This window comes from Miniopterus schreibersii (assembly GCF_964146895.1).
Source record: "Miniopterus schreibersii genome assembly, chromosome: 8".
In the NCBI taxonomy this organism is placed as follows: domain Eukaryota; kingdom Metazoa; phylum Chordata; class Mammalia; order Chiroptera; family Miniopteridae; genus Miniopterus; species Miniopterus schreibersii.
The window spans coordinates 71,694,273-71,712,635 of NC_138109.1; the positions used below are offsets into that span (position 1 = coordinate 71,694,273).

General features: G+C 36.3%; 1 protein-coding gene across 1 annotated transcript in view; it reads right to left on the reverse strand.

Moving 5' to 3' along the window:
• The window catches only part of SYCP2L (synaptonemal complex protein 2 like), a gene marked incomplete at its 5' end in the record, with an annotated part of 61,558 nt that overhangs the window by 22,486 nt on the left and 20,709 nt on the right, over window positions 1-18,363 (reverse strand). The window contains 7 exons of the mRNA XM_081145375.1: window positions 3,924-4,008; window positions 4,110-4,167; window positions 5,074-5,171; window positions 5,673-5,766; window positions 10,924-11,066; window positions 16,712-16,772; window positions 16,870-16,962. Of these exons, the coding sequence (XP_081001501.1) occupies window positions 3,924-4,008; window positions 4,110-4,167; window positions 5,074-5,171; window positions 5,673-5,766; window positions 10,924-11,066; window positions 16,712-16,772; window positions 16,870-16,962 (632 nt within the window). The remainder of the gene's footprint in view (window positions 1-3,923; window positions 4,009-4,109; window positions 4,168-5,073; window positions 5,172-5,672; window positions 5,767-10,923; window positions 11,067-16,711; window positions 16,773-16,869; window positions 16,963-18,363) is intronic.

Here is an 18,363-nt window from a genome sequence, read left to right on the forward strand (position 1 = left end):
TGGGATTTGAGTTGGGTTTGTATGGAATATATAGATAATTTAGGAAAAATTGGCATCTTAAAAATATTGTCTTCCTGAATAGGCATTTCTCCAAAGAGGACATACAGATGGCCAATAGACATAAGAAAAAATGCTCAATGTCACTAATCATCAGAGAAATGCAATTTAAAACAACAATTAGATATCACCTCACACCTGTCAGAATGACTATCATAAAAATTTTTTAAAAATCAACAAACAAGTGTTGGTGATGATGTGGAAAAAAAGGAACCTTGTGTACTATTGGTGGGATTGTAAATTGGTGCAGCCACTATGGAAAACAGTATAGAGGTTCCTCAAAAATATTAAAAATAGAACTATCATACGGCCCAGCAATCCCACTTCTGGGTATTTATCTGAAGAAATACAAAATACTTAATTCAAAAAGATATATGCATCCCTATGTTCAGTGAAGCATTATTTACAATGGTCAAATATGGAAGAAACTTAAGTGTCTGTGAAGAGACAACTGGATAAAAAAGAAGTGGTACATATATACAACGTAATATCACTCGGCCTTAATAAAGAATGAAATCTTGCCGTTTGGCACAGCATGGATGGACACAGAGGGTATTGTGACAAGTCAAATAAGTCAGACAGAGAAAGACAACTACCATATGATTTCGTTTATATGTGGAATCTAAAAAACAAAAACAAATTCATAGATACAGAGAACAAACTGATGGTTGCCAGCTGGAGCGGGGTTGAAGGGCTGGGTGAGAAAGATGAAGGGATTAAGAAGTACAAAGTGTCAGATACAAAATAGTCATGGGGATGGAAAGTACAGCTTAGGGAATATAGTCAATAATATTGTAATAACTATACATGGTGTCCGGTGGGTGTGCAAGACCTATCTCAGTCTTGTAAGTTATATAAATGTCGAACCACTATGCTGTACACTTGAAACTAATATAATATTCTACGTTCACTGTAATTGAAAATAAAAAAATTAAAAATGGTTAAGATGATATATTTTACATTATTTGTATTTTACTACAATTTTTAAAACTATAATTATACATTTAAAAATGTACTTATTAGTTCTAGTAGTCTTTTTGTAGGTTCTACTGAATATTTTACTTAGATAAATCACATCACTCAGAAGTACAGTTTTCCCAGTCACATTCACAACTGTTTCTGGGGATGTACTTTCTAAAGGAGTGAAGAAAACAAGCTGTTTACTTCTTGTACTTTCCTGGAAATTAAGTATTTAAAATGTGCACAGCAACTAAAATTCTATCAAATGAAGTACGAAACAAATTAAGTGGGTTCAAGAAGGATATAATATCAATATACACAAATCAACTGTATTTCTATAGAATAAACAATCAAATTGAAATTTTAAAAATTTGTAATAGCAAAGAATATGAAATATTAAGGGATAAATTTGGCAAAATATATGCAAATTTACACATTGAAAACTATAAAACATTACTGATAAAAAAAGGCTTGCCCGGCCGGGCGTGGCTCAGCGGTTGAGCATGGACCTAGGATCCAGGAGATCAGGGTTCGATTCCCGGTCAGGGCACATGCCCGGGTTGTGGGCTCAATCAATGGCTCTCTCATCATTGATGTTTCTATCTCTCTCTCCCTATCCTTTCCTCTCTCTGAAATCAATAAAGATATATTTAAAAAAAAAAAAAAAGAAAAAAGTCTTAAATAAATGAAGAGATATATTATATATATGATGCTGGGTTTTCCTAAATGGATCTATAAAGTCAATAAAATCCCAGTCAAAATTCCTACAGACATTTTTTGTAAAGTTGATTCTGAAATTTAGCTGGAAATTCAAAGGGCCTAGTATAGTCAAAACAACTTTGAAAAAACCAACAAAGTTGGAAGACTAACACTACCTCATTTCAGAATGAGATACAGTAGTTATGTCAGTAAAGCTGTGGTAATTCAGACAGTATGGAAAGACAGACAAATAGATTATTGGAACAGAATATAGAATCCAGAAATAGACACACACATATACAGTCAATTGATCTTTTCAACAGAATTTCCAAGGAAATTAAATGGGGGAAAGAATAATTATTTCAATAAATGGTCTGGAACAATTGGACAGCCATATGAAAGAAAGAAAAGAGGAAGGAAGAGAGGAAAGGAGGGAAGAAAGGAAGGAAAAAGAGCGTCAACCCTTACCTCACACAATATATAAAAATTAACATAAAATTACTCAAGAACTGAAATAAGATCTAAAACTATAAAAACTCCAGAAGAAAACATAAGAAAAAATACTACCAATCATGAGTTTGCCTAAGATTTCTTAAGCATGTCTTTAACTGCATAAAAATATGCTCTGGCTGGTGCGGCTCAGTTGGTTGACAGTTGTCCTGTGCACAAAAGGCTGCCTGTTTGATTCCTAGTCAGGGCACATGCCTGGATTTGGGGCTCAGAGGCAGCTGATCTACGTTTCCCTCTCACATCAATGCTTCTCTCCCTCTCCCTTCCTCTTTCTAAAATCAATAAAAACATTTTTTTAAATGCATAAAGTATATAAAAATCAATAAATTGGACTTTATAAAAATTTAAAACTTTTGCTCTTTAAAAGACATTGTTATAAAAATAAGTCACATACAAGGAGAAAGTATATGCAGACATATATCTGATTTAAAAAACTATATGTAGAATATATAAAAAAAATATATGTAGGATATATATAACTTAATAAGAAAAAAATAAACCATTTTTTTAAATGAGCAAAAGATTTGAACATACTTTACCAAACAAGATATATAAATGGAAAATAAACATATGAAAAGATGCATAACACCATTAGTCATTAGGGAAATGCAAATTAAAACCACGTGAAATACCACTACACTTCCACTGCAATGGCTAAGATAAAGAAGACATTATCAAGTATTGGCAAGAATGTCTAGCATCAAGAACTCTTAAAGATTGTTGTTGAGAATATAAAATGCTTAAAGCACTTTGGAAAACAGTTTAACAGTTTTTTTAAAAAATTAACATAATCAACATGATCCAACCATTCTACTATGTGTTTACCCAAGAGAAAAGAAAACACATGTCCATGCAAAGACTTATGTATGTACCCTAAGGACTTTACTTGTAATAACAAAAAAACTGGAAACAACTCAAATGTCAATCAGCAGGTGAATGGATAAACAACTGGTGGTATATCCATGCACACAATGGAATACTACCAGGCAATATAAAAGAATGAACTGCTGATATACACAACATGGATGAATCTCAAAATAATTACAATAAAGAAGCTAGAAAAAAAGAGTGCATACTGTTTGATCCCATTTATATAAGATTATTAAAACTATAAACGTATCTATAGTGGCAGAAAGCAGATCAGTGATTGTGGTGAGGGTGGGAGGGGGGATGAAGAAGGGCAGGAGGGTGGGATTTCCAAGGGGCAGGAAGACATTCTTGGTGATGATGGGTATGGTCATTATCTGCTTGCAGTCATGGTTCCTGGGTGTAGACATATATCAAAACTCATTAAAGTATACACTTAAAATATGTACAGTTTATTTCATTTTAATTATACTGTATCTCAAAGCTGTAAAAAAAATCACTTGTCTTATGACCTGTTCTTCAGAGGCCTACTGGGAAAAGTGGCAAATAAATTCATGCCAGTGATATAGGTTTTCTGGCTAGGCATATTCAATGTTTTGCTGCAGAAAAATACATCACCAAAGATAACGCTGGGGGTATAATATTAGAGACCTACAGGCTAGGAAAACATTTCACCACTGCTCACATCACTAAACTGCACACAATGCTCTCTCTTTGTGCGGGGAATGTCTAGGTACAGGTAAGGGGATAACCTAGACAGCTGACTTGTATATTAACTAGTCACATTAACAGCAATCTAAAATGATTGATGAGTTTTGAAAATCACTTACCTGGATTTGTCTTTTAACTTAGGAACCAGAATTTTTACTGACTGTTCTTGTAAATCTGAAGAAGACTCATGTTCTGAAGTAACTTCTAATGGTGGAAATTAAAAACAAAAAATGTTAAGTTTCTGGAGTAAATATTTAAATTTAAATACACCATTCAAGCCTTATTTAAGATTTTTAAAATCTTACCTTGTTGCATATCACCCAGTTTCAATTTTTCAGGTGAACCATCAGCTACCTTGGTTTGCTGCAGAAAAAAATACGTATTGAACTATGGTGCCTTTGAAGCTCTTTTAGCATTCTTTTGGAGCCACTCTACATCTCCAAAGAAAGTATTCCCACTGAGTACTAAGACACTAGGCTCTTTGTTTATTGGAGTTGCCTCCAAATGACTGTTAGCTGTTCCAATAAATTGATATTCACCCTTAGGAGAAAAGTTGTCACTATTAAAGACAACCAGAGTGTTCCAAAGTTACAAAGGGAAACATCAAAGGAAAACTTACAAAAATGTCTTTAATAGTTTCAGAATTGTTGGGATAAGCAGAGAACTTCTTGCGGACTCCAACTATCCAGAGGAATAATCTTTGGTGTGTTTGTTTTTTTAAAAAAGGATTACACTATCATCACACTTCTATATGATGCATCTAGGTAATCAAATATAAACAAAGGTCAAAGGGACAGAATACCTACACTTGCTAAGCAGTGTGTTGGCTGCTGTACACACATTCTGTTTTTAATCCTAGATATCCACACTGAGAACCAGCTATTACCTCTGTTTTATAGATGGGAATCTTCAGGCTCAGTGGTGTTAAGTAATTTGCCCAAGTTCCCACAGGTAGTAAAAAAAAAACACAAAAAAACAGGTCTATCTCCAAAGATTAGGCTCCTTTCCCTGTATCTCAGTCACCAGATCCCAAATAAGGGAAGGAGGCAGAGCCCACCAAGTCACACATTTCATGGGAGAGCCAAGTTGAGAGAAAGAAGAGATCCCATAAACATGGCAGGCAAAAATAATCTAAAGGAGGGAATGGTCAACAAAGAGACAAATGGTTGGCCTGGAGAAAATGGACTATAAGCCAGGAGAGGTGGCTTCCACCTGTCGGCATCCTGGTGGACACAGTTCAGAATCTTGTCCCCAGCTCCCCATACTCACAGCAAGCTCAGACTGGTCGTTTAAGGGGAGAGTTATTAGGCAGTCGTCAACTTCAGCAGGTGCTGACTCTGCCAGCTCGGTGGATTCCTCTGCCTGGTCTATCACATTAAGGAAAGAGCACATAAAAGTGATGACAATATCCATGCACAACAGTGGCACACTCCCCAAGTGCTCTTCGTGGGACCCTCAGTGCAGGGGCATCACCATCTTTTGGAAAGAGCCAGTATATTAGGTCAAGTCTCAAAACTCAAACTGGAAATCTAAAGAACTATATAGAAAACAGCCTTGGGCTGCAACTCATAAGGGGTACATGATCTATCTGTACAGGCTGGCTTTGTAGGTAGACAGGCCCCATCTCCTGCCACCTGCCACCCATATCATTTTTTCTCCTCTGTCATTTCCAATTCACCCAGAAAAGAGACTGTATCAGGTGGGGAAAATAATTTAAGGCTCTTAGCAGGTTTTCTTTCTCCAAAGGCACAATAATTCATTTATTATTCTTATGTAATCATAGGTTTTCAGTGACCTCTTTCGAGTAAGGTTTTATCATTATTTTTATGGGGAATTCAGAGTAATAAAATTGTTATTTCCCAATATACCTGTCTCTCTTTCGCAGATTATAGGAATCTCAGTGTCTTCCTTTTCAAACTTATCAAGAGGTTGTGAGGAGATTTTTGTCTGGTCAGACAATATCTGAAATGCAAGCCAAAAGCCACATGACTTCTAAAACCAGTAATCTTTTTTTTTAAAAATTAAGGAAAATTTAAAGCTCAGAAACAGCACATGATACTGGAAGTTAGGCTTCATTTCTGTCCTCTTTTGAAGGATCATTTCATGGTTTCCAGCTTCTCTGCCTACCACCTCCCTCCAGAATCAGCTCTAGCTGACCACTTCCCTCCTTTCAGCCACTTCTTCCCTGGAGTCGGCACAGCCTTTGCTTCCTCCGTCCCAAGTCAGACCCCCTGTAACTTCTATCCCTGCTTTACTCAGGGACTGAAACTCTCAGGGTGAGTCTTCAGTGAGTTCCCAACTACAGGCTCTCGCCATCCCCACCGCTTCCCACAGTTCCACATGGTTGAGGAACTGTGGCTTAACAGCATGCAAAGTCCAATTTTCTCCAAAATATTTTTTTCACCTTGTGAAATGTGGAAATACATACAATTCTGAATGGAGGCAAACCTATAGTGTCAGGCCAATTCATGAAGTAAGATGGAGGAGGTGCTCTTTATTAATTGATTGATTCTACTTTTATTTCTCATCTTCACCCATGAAATGTCTTCTCATAAAATGGGTAGGTCTTTGGAAACTATATTTGCAGAGCACTTTAGCATGTATAAAATGATTTTATATACAACTCAAAGCCAAAAGGAAACCAGCCTGATACATGCTCCCTCACATCTCTGACATATTAATTTGACCCCTATTGACCATACCATAGTGTTTTATGTCTTTTTGTCACAAATTTCTTTGCCCTGCCTATTGTCTATGATAGAGAAAGACTTCTTGCTCTTGTACATAAGTAGGAAATCCTATACTCAGTGAGACAGACCACAGGAGTCTATACAAGGCTATGATCATGTCTACAAGATAAGACCAGTAGATAGAACTGTTGAAAACTCCCAAAGAGACCCTATTCCTAGTGATTCCTTTCATCCTCAAGGAGCTCAGAGATAAAGAAGTAAAAAGAAGTCTACAGCGACTCAGAACTTCTGGAAAAATATGGTTAAGGAGGTGTTATTATCCTAGGAAATTTTTCAACTGTTCAAAATAAATAAAATAAAGCATTCTGAGGCACAAAGAAGCTTTGTGTCCTATATAGTTAAGACAATGACACATGAAAAGGAAGAATTGGGATTAGAATGCAAGCTCTCAACTCTTATTACATGATATGCAAAAGATCAATCCTCCTGATTAAGCAAAAGTTCACATCAAAACCTAACAAGGAGTTCTGGTTCAAGATGGCAAGGTAGGAATATCCTAAACTCACCTCCTCCCACAGTCACACTGATCTTCAATAGTACAATTTCTTCTGGGGAAAAAAAACCAAATCTAGCTGAATGATTCCTACAGATTAGGTGAACAAGAAAAACCCACATTGAAGCAGGCAGGAGATGTTGAGACACAATCTCACCATAAATCCTACCACTAACATGGCAACCCACAATCAGGAAGGAACTCAAACCCCAAATTTCTCCTTGAGGAGTAAAGGGTTTGAACCCCCAGATCTGGCATCCCAACTTTTAAGACCTGCACCTGAGAGACAAGCCTCCCAAATATATAGCTTTGAAAATCAATGGTGTTTGAGTCCATGAAACCCACAGGCTATAACAAACTGAGAAAAAGTTCTTAAAGGGCTCATACATGCAGACTCATCTTCCCCAGGGCTCAGCATGGAGGCAACCCTCTGAAAAGAACACAAATTTTCTGTGAAAGAAGCTTATTTGCTTATTTTAAACAGTCTGAGGGGCACACATCTAATTTAACATACATCTAGAGGTTTGCTGAAATACTCTCTAGGGACTGAAGCCAGCTAGCACCATCTTTACACTCTCCCTTTGTCTTGCTCTAGCTTGCCAATGTCTTCTGGAAAGGAGCTTGGACCCTCATCTAGTGCCCTGGTTTTTGCAGCAGCTAACCAGGGGACACCTCCAGATCACCTGGCTCTACTGAAAAGTGGGGCTTACACTCACAGTCCCACAGGACTGTATATATTTACATACTTAAAAAGCTGCTGGCTGATGGTCTGTTTTCCAATCAACCTGAATCTAGGTGTTGACTGAGATCTTCCCCTTTGGGACACTGACAGCTCTTGGTACAACATCAAATTCTAGGAGCCACTAAAAATAAAAGAGCCTTCTTGGAATATCATGGGATTGAGAAATAACTAAGAGCTAGGGCAAGGTTACGCAACAAAGTTCATCTCCTCATGAGGCCACTCCTTCAGATTGGGAGAGGTGGCTATTTAATCTAATGCATAGAAACCAACACAGAGAGTAAAGGAAAAATGAAGAAACAAAGGAATATGTCTCAAATGAAAACAAAATAAATATCAGAAGAAGACCTCAATGAAAAGGAGGTAAGTGATTTAACTGATAGGCAGTTCAAGATAATGGTAATAAAAATGCTCACCAAACTTGGGAAAACAATGGATGAACACAGTGAAACATTTAAAAAAGACATAAAAAAATATAAGAAAGTACCAAATAGAAGTCACAGACCTTAAGAATACAGTAACTAAACTGAAAAATATACTACAGAGGTCCAAAAGCAGACTAGATGAAACAGAAGGATCAGTGAACTCAAAGACAAGGCAGGGGAGTAGAACTCACCCAACCAGAGCTGCAAAAAGGAAAAAGAATAAAAAAGTGAGGACAGTGTAAGGGACTTATGGGACAGCATCAAGTGGACAAACATTCACATTATAGGAGTAAAAGAAGGAGAAGAAAGAGAGAAAGGGACTGGAAATTTATCTGAAGAAATAATGGCTGAAAACGTCCCTAACCTGGAGTAGGAAATAGACATCCAGATTCAGGAAACCCAAAGAGGTTAAGAAAAAGGAACACAAAGAGGCCCACACCATGACACATTATAACTAAGGTGTCAAAAGTTAAAGACAGAAGACAGAGAATCTTAAAAGCAGCAAGAGAAAAACAACTTGTTACATACAAGAGAAACCCTCTAACACTATCAGTTTTCTCAACTGAAACTTTGCAGAAGTTATTGTGGTATATATTGTGGTACAATATATTAAAAGTGCTGAAAGAATAAAACTTCCAAACAAGAACACTCTACTCAACAATGCTGTCATTCAGAATTGGAGATAAAGCGTTCCAGAGAAGCAAAAGCTAAAGGAGTTCATCATTACTAAACCATCTTTACAAGAAATGTTAAAGGGATACTCTAAGCTTAAATGAGAAGGTACTGATCAGTAACATGAAAGTATATAGACCTGGCTGGTGTGGCTGAGTTGGTCGGAGCATTGATCCGTACACCAAAAGGTGGCGGGTTTGATCCCCAGTCAGGGCATGTGCGGGAGGCAACCGATGAATGTTTCTCCCTCACATTGATGTCTCTCTCTCATTCTCTCTCTTGCTCTCCTGTCCTCTCTCTAAAATAAATTATATATATAACTGATTATAAATTTCACTGATAAATGTAAATATAAAGTAAAATTCAGAATAATCTAATGTAAATAATCTAATGTTATAATTACTTATAAAGCTAATATGAAAGCTAAAAGACAAAAGTAGTAAAAATAACTATAACTACAATTCTTTGTTAAGGGAACGCAAGATAAAAAGATATGAGTTTTAACATCCAAAAAATAAACCATGGGGGGAAGAGTAAAAATGTACAGCATTGGAATGTAAATCAAACTTAAACTGTTATTGACTTAAAAATAGACTGTTATGAGATGTTTTATGTAAGCCTCATGATAACAAAACAAAGACCTATAGTGGATACAAAAAGGAATCTAAACATAACACTACAGAAAACCATCAAATCACACAGGAATAGGGCAAGAGAAAAAAGGAACAGAGGAAATACAAAACAGCCAGAAAACAATTAGCAAAATGGCAATCAGCATGTACCTATCAATAACTTTAAATGTAAATGAATTCAATTCTCCAATCAAAAGACATAGAGTGGCTGAATGGATTTTAAAAACAATAAATGAGACCCTTCTACATGGACACACATGCACTGAAAGTAAAGGGATGAAAAAGATATTCCACAAAAATGGAAAACAAAAGAAAGCTGGGGTAGCTATACTTACACCAGACAAAACAGACTTTAAAACACAGACTATAATAAGAGACAAAGAAGGTCATTATAAAGGGGTCAACCCGACAACACAATAAAATATTCACCCACCTAACACAGGAACACCTACCTATACAGAGCAAATATTAACAGACCTAAAGGGAGAAATCAACAAAAACTACATATTTGAAAATTGCTAAGAGAGTCAATTAAAAGTTCTCATGCCAAGAAAAATAATCTTTATGGCAACGGCTGTTAACTAGACTTACTGTGGTGATCATTTTGCTACATACACAAATATTGAATCATTATGTTTTACACCTGAAACTAATAACGGGGATTAATTTATGCGCCAGTTAATGACGGGGATATGTTCTGAGAAATACATCATTAGGTGGTGTTGATGTTATGCAAACATCATCAAATGCACTTACACAAACCTAGGTGGTATAAACTACTACACAAATATGCCATATGGTATAGCTATTGCTCTTAGGCCGCAGCCCTCGACAGCATGTTACTGTATAAAACAACATATAAAATGATGCAATTAAAAGACAGAGTAAACACCAGATGTACGAGGCTACTGTCAGTGTAACACAGCATACTGTTTTGTTTCACAGCAAACATTTTTTTTAATAAGGAGAAGGAGTACTCTAAAGAAACAATAAAAAATATAGTGTAGTAAATTCATAAATGAACACTACTGTTGCTTGCTATCATCATCATAAATGAATACTACTGTTGCTTGTTGCATCTGTGCTATACTTTTATGCAACTGGCTGTGCAGTAGGCTTGCTTACAGCAGCATCACCACAAACCACAGAAGCAATGCATCGCACTATGATGATGTTATGAGGGCTACAACGTCGCGAGGGGACAGGAATTTTTCAGCTCCGTTATAATCTTTTGGGACTGCCCTATCTGTGTAGTCTGTCACTGACCAAAACGTTGTTATGAGACACAGGACTGTATAATATTACATGTCAATTATATTTCAATTAAAAAAAACCAACATGGAAATTTAAGAGACATGAAAACATACTAAAACACAGTCAAATAATTAAAGAGAATTAAACCTGCCACCTGTTTGTCTTCTCCTAAAGCTTTAATGGAAGCTTGTGATATGTTGAATTGCAAATCGAAATGGATTTCTATTTTCCTCACTTCTCTGTTTGTGATATTAATAGGCTTCAAGTAAATGATGAGCATCTTCTTCCTTTCAGTTTCTAGCAAAAAAATAAAATATACCAACGCATATCAACACACTGAAAATTTGCATTTTAAAGTCTTATCATTTTAAATAAGTGCTCTGAGATATTTGGCAACTGTCCAGATTTTTCTGCAATGAGTAATTGAAAAGAAATTATATTTTTAAAAGTTACTTTAAAATTATTTTTATTAGATTCACATGTGTGTTTACAGACACACACACAATATGATTAAGTGGTTAATCTGGCAGAAATAGAAAGTAATCTTAGCAGCATAGCAATGGAGATATTTTTGTCTTCTAAAACTTAATCCATTTTTCAGAGCATTTTGTGAATACAAAGCTATCATATGCAACAGGTATTTTACTTTCCAATATATTAAGCACAACATTCACTCTCATTCCTTCTCTCTTCCAGATTCCACTTATTTCTAAAATTCAAATTAAAAGTCACTGCTCGCAATATGCAAAATGGAATAATCTACCTTCCTATCAATAGCCTCCACTTAAAGAGGAGAAATGGAAACATCTAGATACAGGCCTGTTTCTCAGACTACAGTCTCCTTGAGGGCCCCTTCCAGGACACCAGCCCTTTACTGACAAATAGTAATTGTTTTAGAACAGAAAATAGCTTAGACCAGCGATTTTCAACCGGTGTACCACAAGAATTTGTAAAACATGCAACACCTAACTATTTAGTCAGAGGCACTGATCTCTTTTCCATCAGATTGTGAAATAAATAAATGACAACGGCCAACACAACAATAGCCGTCCAGTGTGAATGCCCTGTCTTGAACCATAAATATATAGGTCATATAATAGAGTTCCATCTTATTGGTCACATCTAATTGGTTGCATCTAATTAGTTAATTCTTAGTACCAGAAATCCTTATATACAAGTATAGGCACCTAATTTTTTTTAAAAAGTCACTGAAGCAAAAACTGTAGGTAATTACTTTTTTTTTTTTTTCGGTAAATCAGTCAAAATTATACCTATTTTTTGTCAAATCAACAAAAAATATATTTTTTAGTGTATGGCAGAATTTTAGTAATTAGTTTATGTGTGCCATGAGATGAAAATTGTTGAAAATTGTTGACTTAGACCAAAATTCAAGGAGAGTCCAAAAATAAGCCACCATAAGTACACACTGAGTTGGAAGCAACAGGAAAAATCTATGAAAGAGTAGGCAAAGCTAACAGCCCAATTTGATGAGCATGGAAAGAGGAAAAAAGAGTGAGACACGCCTACATCTAGATTTGTGGCTACTGAGTACTTGTAATATGGCTAGAGCAAATCCAAGTGTACCATAAGCATAAAATACCATCAGTTTGTGAAGATTTAGTACAAAAACAAAGAGAAAGTGAAATATCTCATCAATTTTTCATGTTAATCACATATTGAAATGTAAATATTTTAGGTACATTGGGTTAAGTGTATATTATTAAAATAAGTCCATTTTAAAAACTTCTTAATGTGGCTACATGAAAATTTAATATTAAATTAAATATGTGGCTCACACTATGTTTTTATAGGACAGTTTTGGCCTAGAGAAAAGCTCAGCAACCCCCCAAAACACTAATCTTACTGGACATCTAGTCACTGTAGGAAACATCTATGAAACACTGTAACCGAAGTCATTCAAACAATATCTAAAAAAGTAAACATCTGTTTGGGCTGTAGAGCTCAATACAAACATACAAGGACATACAAGAGTCAGAAGAAATTACCTGAGGGCTGCACCAAGCACTCAACATACTACTAAAACATTGCCAATTCCTTAGCAAGAAGTTGCATATGAAACTAAGGTGTTGTTTGGAGAGTTTGCTACAGTCTTCAGTTTCCTTGGCTATAAAAATAGAAAATAATACCCATCTCCTTCAGATGCTGTGAGGCACTTTGTAAATTACAGTCTCACAGAAATGTGATATATTAATGAAGTATATAGAATATTAACTTTGGCAAGTTGGTTCCTGCAAATGATTACAGGAGCAAGGTTTGGAGTTCAGGAACTTAAACTAAGAAAACAATAATAAAGGATATTATCCTTTATAATAAACTGGTTACTTAAGTGTTTCTCCCAGTTCTGTGAGCCATTATAGCAAATTATCAAACTTGAGAAGGAGGCTGCAGGAACCCTCAATTTGTAGCTAGTTGGTCAGAAGTACAGGTTGCCACCTGGTGTGGCAGGACAATAGGAAGCTAGGAAAATTCCTGGGCAAGTGGAATGAGGAAACTGAGGCAAGAAAATTAAACAAGGCCAAACAGTTTAGGCAACATGCAGCCTGCTTGTCAATCACAAGACCTATCGTCCCCAACCAAGGACACTTGAGAGTAAATGGTTTATACCTTTCCTCCTTAACCAGAGAATACATAGCTTAAATCACCCTGACTTGGGAAAATAGAGAACAAAGACCCAATTAATGACATTTGTGCCAGCTAAACCCAAGACCAGATGAAGTCTGGGGAACAAATAATAAAAACCCCAAAAGCATTTGGATGGTGTCACTTGAGGGAGGAATGTGGCAGGATATATAGCTACTAGGGCAGAAGGAGGGAAAAGGGAGGGGAAAAAGGGGAGTTTATCTCACCCACTGAACAAGGAAGTCAGCACTCTTGGGACTTGTCAAGATAAAACCACCAGATGTTCTCATAAATTCTGGGAAAAGCTGCAACAATGTAAAAGGGGTACTTGAAATCTAGTCTATCTGGCAGGGGAACCTTGAAAGCTATAGGGGAGAAAGTATAAAACCCTTGAACCCCCATCAGGTGGGGCACTCAGACTAGCTGAGTTGCCCACTTGTGTGTTATGCCAAGTGTATTCTTAATAAATTTGCTTGCTTTCCTTCCTTAATGAATTCACTTGGTTTGCTTCAACACTGCTTTCTGTCACTCGTCTGAATTCTTTTCCACAAGTGTGACAAGAGTCAAGTAGGGGAGAGGCCCCTTCAACTCAAGCAGCTCTCTCATAACACTGGAACTTAAGATTAGTGGGGGGAGTCTTATGGAACTGAACTCTCAACCTGTGGGGTCTGTGCTATCTCCAGGTAGTTAGCATCAGAACCGATAATCTGAGAAAAACTCTATACATTCTGGTGTCAGAAGTGTTGTGAGTATACAGTTTTCTTTTACGCTCTCTCTCAGTGCTTCCAACTGCCCGGCTCCTCAGATGGTAACTGTGGTTGCTATGCCTATAGCTCCAAAATCTAGGTTCCCTTCTCTTCATCTTTTCCTTCATTCCCCCACAGCTTCACTGGAAAAGTCTCTCCTCCTCTTCTGCCATGTGCTTTACTGCCTCACCTACCCATCCTAAAGTTTCCCTCTTTTCCTTACAACATCCTAAAGGAGAAAGTAAAAATTCTTGCACATTAGAACAAATTCTCACAAGCACTGAGAAGAATACAGAAAACTGTGAAACATACTGAAATGAGCCAAAAAGTTCCTGGGTGCCTCTCTAGAATCCCCTCTGGGTTATCTGCACTTTTCATTGTCTCTGAGCAATTTTACAAATCTATGAGTTGTAGAAAACTGATAATAATAAAAATTATTCTTGTCCCTAGAAATTAAAATTAACTGTATCTGTGAATGCAACTGTCTAGTTTTAAATCTATTTGTAAGTTCATTTCAGTGTTGCTTATATATGTGGGGTTTTGAATTCTCCTCTGAACTGGTTATTACATCTCACTGATTTCCTTATTAATTAGTGAATTAAATAAAATCTTCAACTCACGTTCACTTAATATTTATATGAGGATCATGATTTCATCTTTTCAAAAATTATCATTTAACAGAATAATGAAGTTAGCTCATGTACACAAAAAATTCCAGCAAGGGGAGCTCGGGGCTGAGGAAGGATTACCTTATCCTAAGTGGTCCCAGGGGAGAACCTTCGGTTAGAGTTCAAGGCTAGGAAGAATTTGTTCTCTCCAGGATTTGTATGATGAGAAAGAATTGTGTTACAGATTATGTTTCACTTTTCACCCTGCTTTCAAGAAGCTAAGCACCAAATCTGAATCTCCACGTCGGACTATACTAGCCTTCATGACAGACATTTTTAGTCTTGTCTGTGGTTCCAATTTTCCATTTCTGTCATTCTGGAATAATTATGCAAGCTGACCTAAACCCTCTGTGGAAAGAAGTGAAGTATAATATCCATATAATCACATAACATTTCATTTTAAATCTTTACTAAACCCAATTATTGGAAAAATGTTATATATACTGTTATTTGCAAAAATGTCACTTTATTATTTTGTTGTTGTTGTTCATTTATAACTTATTTATTTATTGGATTTACTGGGGTGACATTGGTTAGTAAAGCCATACAGGTTTCAAGTGTACAATTCAAAATATCATCTGCAGACTGCATCGTGTACTCACCACCCAAAGTCTTTCATCCCCATTTATCCCTCCTTTGTCCACTTCTGCCTCCCCCCACCTTCCTAACATCCCTCTGTTTTTTAAAGACCCAATTCAGGAATCCTGATTGATGTTCAAGTATGATTATAGCTGAAATGCTGAACTGGAATAACAGGTTACTTGCAGCCACCCAGAAAAGGATCACTCCTGATTTCATGCCCCTCAGCCCTATCTATCAATCTGAGAAGAAAGGTGAGTCACAGAGGTTTAAGGGGTGGAGTCAGAGGGATGGTATTCAGATACAGGTGGCACATACCCACATAAACTCATTGACAATTGCTCTAAATCTGTGGGAAGGGAAAGACAGGCACTAAATCTTTCTTTTTTTAAAATTATGGTACAAAAAATAATATTTACCATGTTAACCATTTTTAAGTGTACAGTTTGATAGTGTTGGTATATATTGTTAGTGTGTGTGTGTGTGTATATATACACATATATACATATATACCTATATACCTATATACCTATATACCTATATACCTATATACCTATATACCTATATACCTATATACATACATATATATATATATATATATATATATATATATATATATATATATATATGTACAACTGATCTCCAGGACATTTTTATTTTGTGAATTTGAAACTGTACCCATCAAACAGCTCCCTATTTCCCTTCCCACAGACCCTGGTAAACACCATTCTACCATTTCCATCAGGTTGACTTCTTCAGATGCCTGATATTAGTGGAATCACACAGTATTTGTCCTTTCATGGCTGGCTTTTTTCACTTAGAGTAATGCCAAGGTTCATCCATGTTGTTGCATGTGTCAGAATTTCTTTCCTTTTTGAAGTTGAATAATATTCCACTGTATGTATACACCCCATTTTTGTTTATCTATCCATTCACTGATAGGCACTTAGGTTCCTTCTACCTCTTGACAACTCTGCAATGAACAGGGGTGTATAAATATCTCTTCAAGTCCTGCTTTCAATTATTCCAGATATATACCAAGAAATGGAATTGCTGGATCACACAGTAATTTTACTTTTCATTTTTTTAAAAACTAAATCATTTTTACAGTGAGAAAGCCAGGCAAGTAACTGAATCCCAAAGTCACAAAGCGAAGGAGTCACCAGTCTTGTACCCCTGCATCCCGGTCCTGGGCCCAGTGCTCCTTCCACCACATGTCCACTCTAAGGCACAAAGTCTACTCTATAATTAACTAAGCATATGCTGCAACTATAAACAGAAATAATACTCTGATAATTTATCATCTTACCTATTATGCTGAAATTAATCACTGCTTCCTTCAAAAGTCTTACTGAGTCCCACAGAGCACTCTTGGAGAAAAAAATAAGTGAAATTCATGAGCACATAACACATACTTGCATATGAACAATCTCTAAGTGCTTTTAAACAGAAATCAAATGTAATTACCTTGGTATTATCTATATAAAAAGTTACACTCTGACTTCCTAGGTTGAAATCAATCCAAAATTCCTCTAATTTTTCATCTGCTGGTTTTCTCATCTGTAAGAAATAATTTCAGCATAAATTATACACAGAAATATCATGTCAAAGGGTCAGATGAAAATTTTCTCATTAAAAACAGAAGTTCCGCTTTTTCTTAAACACTACCCCAATATTATAGGGTGTCCTTTTTATTGCCTTACTAATTTTTGCAAAACAAAAGAGGCCTTGGTTTTATACAACTAAGCTATTTCTGAAGGAAAAAAATGACCCACTATCCCTTACTATTTAATAGATGTTCACATGTGCCAGATGACTCTGTCCACACAAATTTTTTTCCTAGTGAAGTCACAGAGACAGCAATTCTATGTTTCAGCAGTAACAGTCCACAGTGCATATGGATGGAAACTTCTAGCGAAGGAAGTACTGGGACCAAATATAAGTGGTTATTTGCCTTTTAACTTATCATCTATTAGAACAGAGCTAAGACTTAAAGATTTCAAATATTCTTCATTTTAATTATTATAAAATATAATATGCTTATAGTAAAGAGAAAGAGTCCAACAGTATGGTGTTTAAAGAAACAGCAAACATCTCCTTCTCTGCCCCCTGACTTCCCATAGGCACCACTGACAATGTCTTTGTTTTCTCCCAGACCTGTTGTAGACATATCTCAGGACATATAGAATCTTTATTCCACAGCAATGAAGCAAGCACTAGACTTACTATTCTACACCTGGTTTTCCAATAAATAGTATTTCTTGGACACCTTTCCATCACACATACCAACTTTCTTATATCTATCGAGTTGAATAAAGGTTTTAACCCACAATGTGTTCCTGGAAGCCAGTGTAAGGGCCCTGATTGTAGCTGAAAGAAATTCAGAAGTCCAAGAAAGAAGACAAACCAAACAGAGATTGGACTCCCCAGATAATTAGAAGGAAAAATAGAATTTAGATATAGGAATCAAGCTACCAAAACCAATTCTAGAGAGAAATTTGTAGTGTAATCATGAGTTGCAGATGTAGTTCACAGAGGCCTAGAAGGGGGTTCTGAATCCAAAACAAAGAAATGGTTTATTAGGACATTCTGAGGACATGGTCCAGGAAACCGCCAACAGAGTCAAGGTTCAGAGATCTTTGAAGATTTTACACCAAAATTGAGATGTTGCAGGTTGGGACACTTTTACATGAAGGACCTTGTTCCTCTGGAAACCAAAGGAAGGAGTAGAAAGAGGTTGCTCAATTTTGAACTATAAAGTACAAATTAGAATTATCTAGAAAAAAGGGAAAGTGCCCCCAAGTGCTGGGGATGGAGTAGGAAGCATCAACTGTGTAGAAAATTGCCCTTTTCCCTTTATCTAGACATGAATATTGTTAACTACTAACAGAGTAAAATAAGTCTAGGCTCCTGTAATTGACCTCATGTGCACCTGTATGCCCTAAAATCTGTTGATCTAGT